The sequence below is a fragment of the Drosophila willistoni genome, unplaced genomic scaffold, assembly GCF_018902025.1.
Source record: "Drosophila willistoni isolate 14030-0811.24 unplaced genomic scaffold, UCI_dwil_1.1 Seg169, whole genome shotgun sequence".
In the NCBI taxonomy this organism is placed as follows: domain Eukaryota; kingdom Metazoa; phylum Arthropoda; class Insecta; order Diptera; family Drosophilidae; genus Drosophila; species Drosophila willistoni.
In genome coordinates this window covers 2096651-2101876 of record NW_025814128.1, presented here as the reverse complement: position 1 = coordinate 2101876, position 5226 = coordinate 2096651, and the positions used below count along the sequence as shown (strand labels likewise).

General features: G+C 44.9%; 1 protein-coding gene across 1 annotated transcript; it reads left to right on the top strand.

The window, feature by feature from the left end:
- The first annotated feature begins 3855 nt into the window (after positions 1-3855).
- Positions 3856-4998, top strand: LOC124460986. Its single transcript, XM_047012577.1, has one exon. The coding sequence runs from the start codon at positions 3856-3858 to the stop codon at positions 4996-4998; it is 1143 nt and encodes a 380-aa protein (XP_046868533.1).
- The last annotated feature ends 228 nt before the right edge of the window (positions 4999-5226 follow it).

The following is a 5226-nucleotide window of genomic DNA, read 5'->3' as shown; positions in this document are numbered from 1 at the left end:
TAATGTACGGTTTTCACGAAAAATCCAGCAATGGATCTTACCAGTTTACTAGACTACCGTATGGTCTGAAAATAGCACCAAATTCCTTTCAAAGAATGATGACAATTGCTTTCTCTGGATTAAATCCGTCACAAGCATTCCTTTACATGGATGACTTAATAGTCATCGGTTGTTCTGAGAAACACATGCTCAAAAACCTAAAGGATATTTTTGACATATGCAGAAACACAACCTAAAACTGCATCCAGAGAAATGTTCATTCTTCATGCACGAAGTGACATTCTTAGGTCACAAGTGTACCGACAAAGGAATATTGCCAGATGACACCAAATATGACGTCATTGAAAAATACCCAGTACGAACAGATGCTGATAGTGCTAGAAGATTCGTAGCCTTTTGTAATTATTACAGACGTTTTATTAAAAACTTCGCAGAACATGCACGTCCGATAACACAACTGTGTAAGAAAAACGTAGAATTTGTTTGGTCTGAAGAATGCCAAAGAGGATTTGCACTGCTGCAGTATCCAGATTTTAGCAAAGAATTTTGCATAATAACAGATGCTAGCAAATATGCATGTGGAGCAGCACTAACTCAAACTTATGGCGATAAGCAGTTGCCAGTAGCATACGCATCCCGTTCGTTCACTAAAGGTGAAAGTAATAAAAGTACTACTGAGCAGGAACTAGCTGCGATACACTGGGCTATGACACACTTTCGCCCATATATATATGGCAGACACTTCAGAGTCAAAACAGACCATAGACCCCTAACGTATTTATTTTCTATGATAAATACGAGTTCAAAATTAACAAGAATGAGACTTGATCTAGAGGAATATGAATTTACAGTAGAATATCTGAAGGGAAAAGATAATTATGTTGCGGATACATTATCCCGCATTACAATACAAGAACTAAAAAACACAAAAGCAAATGTCCTGAAAGTGACTACCAGGCAGCAAAGTAGACAAAATAATCTCTGGCCAGATGATAAAAATGAAAATACAATTACGCAAGTACCTAATGATGATGAAAAGTAGTGACCTTGCGCATAACACACAATTTATGTTTCCTCAAACATGGAAAGAAAGTTATAGCAAGAATTGAGATTGAAGATCTGTACACCAATGGAAATCTAGACTTAGGTCAGTTTTTTCAAAGGCTTGAAAAACAATCCGGTATACTTGACATCAAACAACTCAAATTGGCACCGAGTAAAAAGATCTTTGAAACATTTTCAATATAATCTTTTAAAGAAATGTACAATAAAACATTGAAAACATTAAGAGTAGCGCTACTCCAACCGGAGACCATTATAGAAAAAGATAAAGATAAAGAAGCAATATTGTCTACATACCATGATGATCCGATACAGGGTGGCCATACAGGCATTGCAAAAACTTTGGCCAAAGTAAAAAGACATTATTATTGGAAAAACATGACACGTCATTTAAAAGACTACATTAATAAATGTGAAAAATGCCTAACGAATATGCAGTCACTCTAATATGTGACTTGACGAAATACCTATTAGCAATACCAGTTCCCAATAAAAGCGCTACAACAATCGCGAAAGCTATTTTTGAATCCTTCATTCTAAAGTACGGTCCAATGAAGACGTTCATTAGGGACATGGGAACAGAATACAATAATTCAATAATAAATGACTTGTGCAAGTATTTAAAAATAGACAACATTACGTCTACTGCACACCACCACCAGACCTTGGGTACCGTTGAAAGAAGTCATAGGACATTCAATGAGTACATTCGATCATATATATCAGTAGATAAAACTGATTGGGACATATGGTTACAATATTTTCAGTACTGTTTTAACACAACCCCGTCAGTAACACACAAATACTGTTATGAACTATGTGTGGAGACATACAAACTGTGCGTCAGAACATTGAGACTCCTCCGTAAAATTGTTTTCCTTTTCGGTTGTTTTCCGCGGCTCTTAAATAAAACAAAGTATAAAAACATTGTTCCAATTGGACTGGGGAGGCTTACCATTACACGGATTCCCAGTGCTCCAGCTAGAAGTCCCAATTCCACCTTTTGGGTGGGCCAAAGGTCCGAACCAACCCTAGGAATAAGGGGGAGCGGCGAGGGGGTAGCTAGCCACCCTTTTTTCCCGCCTCTCGCAACTATTACTTGCGTGGGTGAGAAAAAATTGCCAAATTTCTCCATTTTCCTTCCACCGCGTTGCAGCAACAAATTCCAACAGCTGTGATCGCAGTGTTGATCAGCGCCAAAAGCTCAGTCGGAGCCGCCCTGGCAGGTGGCGCCACTCTGCAGCCTCGCTTGAACCGGAAAAAAGCGCCACTCTTTTTTCCCGCGAATTTCAAAAAATTCAAATACAAACGAGGCGCTGGCGCCAAAATTGTTGTTTGAGAGATGGAGCGTTATGTCCTGTCAATGGACCACCAAGCCCGCTGCGATGACGCATTGGGGCAAGATGCGCAAAGTTTGGATGCGGCATTTGCTAAGCGGCCAAAAATTAAGCGGTCACCGCCTGGCAAGGCCATTCACGTGGAGACTGAGAAGTTGGCGATTCACGCTAATCGATCTGGAACGGCTGGAACACCGGCAATAGCTCCCAGCAGCCCGGAGACTTCCGTTTCTCCAGAAGTTGTATCTAATGTGGCAGAGCTAGATGAGCTGGGATCGCTCATCTGGGAAATGGACACGATGTTCAATAAAGGAGATGATGGCAAAAAACCAGTACGCCACATAAATCTCGGCACCAAGAACGCAATAGTACGAATGAAGGAGCTACACGAAGCGATATGCCACATAATGATGGGCAGCAAATCGGTGGTAAAAGCGGCAAGGAGCGAAATCGCCACCCAAACTTCGCCTCTGAATGCTAGACAGCCTAGAAATGATGCGAAACAGATTGATTTGGCAGGAAACACCCCCAAACGCCAGAGAGAGGCCGCCATTGTCCAGCGCAATACCCCACCAAAGCGACAGCGAGCAATGGCGCAGAACACCGCACGTCGCGATCCGGAGCCAGGTACTCTGCAGAAAGTCAGCACGCCAGAGCCGCAGGCAGCCCATGGAGCTGCGGAATGGCAAACTGTATCACGAAAGAGAGTGAACAAGCCATCTCTGAGGAAAGCCAGACCGGAGGTGATCCTAATCAAAGCAAATGAGGGCTACACATATGCCGAAATCCTGAGCCAAGTCACCAGAAGGCCAGACGGCAAGCTCGACGACGTCAAAAATAGCGTCAAGAGGACTAGAAAAACGGCTACAGGCGATTTACTTCTTGAACTCAAGGGTGGTGGAAAGGCCAACAGCAAAAAATTGACCGAGGATTTGAGCCAGGTCCTGGGCCAAGAAGCGTCAGTTCGAGCAGCTGGAGCAGAGGCGTGGCTTGAAATGCGCAACCTCGACAACTTAGCGACAGAAGAGGAAATAAAAAAGTCAATGAAACTGAAAATTGGCGAAGACGCCGAGCAAGTGAATATAAGGGGCTTGCGCAAGTCCTTTAGAGGCAAACAGATGGCCATTTTAAGTATGCCGCGTACTATAGCAGCCAAACTACTAAAAGAAGGCTTTATAGAAGTTGGCTGGGACATGCGTCCGATTCGCGAGAGGCATGCCCAAAAAAGATGCTACAAGTGTCTATGCTTCGGGCACAAAGCAGAAAATTGCACTAGTGCCAAAGACCGCACAAACTGGTGCCTTAGATGCGGACAGACTGAGCACAAAGCAGCCACATGCAACAATAAGCCAGTTTGCTTTAACTGCGTAGACGCAAAACGCACAGATGTGAGCCACTACACTGGTAGTCGTCGTTGCCCGCTGGCAACCACAGGTGAGCAAGACGCCAGCAAGAAATGATGAAGATCCTACAACTAAATCTAAATCACTGCGGGGCGGCGCAAGATCTACTGGCGCAAACTATACGCGAGCTAAACGTAGATGTAGCAGTACTAAGCGAGCCTTACAAGACTCAAACTGGATGTTTTTGGGCTGCGGATAGAACGTCTAAGGCTGCCATATGGGCCTGCAGTAACAGAGCGCCGGCCGCAGAGGCTGTATACTCCTCTGACGGTTATGTGTGCGCAAAACTAGGCGATATTTGGCTATATAGCTGCTATCTACCACCTAGCCTCCGTTTGGAAGAGTTTGAAAGTAGACTCGACAACCTCGCTGCGCACGCAAGGGGTAAAAGAAAAGTCGTTATTGCTGGAGACTTTAATGCATGGTCCCACGAATGGGGAAGCAGCTCAACAAATGCACGAGGACGCAGCCTGCTGGAAGCTTTTGCCATACTAGATCTGGCGATTCTAAATACTGGTACAAGCTACACTTTTACCAGAGCGGACTACGGGTCAGTGATTGATGTGACTTTTGCCAGCAGCCAGATTGCAAGCGCCATACAGTGGGAGCTAAGCAGCCACTACACTGCCAGCGACCACATGGCCATTATTTGTAATATTGGCAGTCGAGCCCAACAAACAGCGGTACAAGAAAAACGCAAAATGTACAGAATTGATGCACTAAACTGTGAAGTATTCGCATCATCACTAGCGATCCCAGAACTAACTGGAGATGCCAACAAGCAGGCAGAAATGATCATGGAGTCTGTAGTTGCAGCTTGCGATAGCAGACACCATCCCCATGTATACTGGTGGACCAAGAATATCGCCGAGGCCCGGAAAAAATGCCTGCGCGCAAGGCGCGCCTACCAAAGAGCGCGGGGCAGCATCACCTATTCACATCTCGGGGATGAATTTGCAAGCAGACGCCGCGAACTAAAACGCGCTATAAAAGAAAGCAAACGCCGTTGTTTCCTACAGCTATGCGATGAAGCGTCGAGCGACATTTGGGGCATGGCGTATAAAATGACCGTTAAAAAGCTGAAAGCAGTCAGACCCGCTGCACCAAGCGAGGGCCACATAGTGCATAGTGCAAACGCTCTTTCCCGATACCTCATATATGGCTCCCAGGGAAATGCTGCAAATGGATCACACTGATCACATAAGTGTCAGCACAGATGAGCTGCTAGCGGCTGCTGCACAAATGCATGACCAAAAAGCGCCCGGTCCGGACGCGATTCCCAACAAAGCGCTCAAACTATGCTATCCAAATGCTTTGAGGAATGCATTTTCCCAGACATTTGGAAAGAGCAAGATTTAGTGCTAATACCAAAGCCAAACAAGCCGCAAGATGACCCGTCTGCATACAGACCACTTTGCATGCTA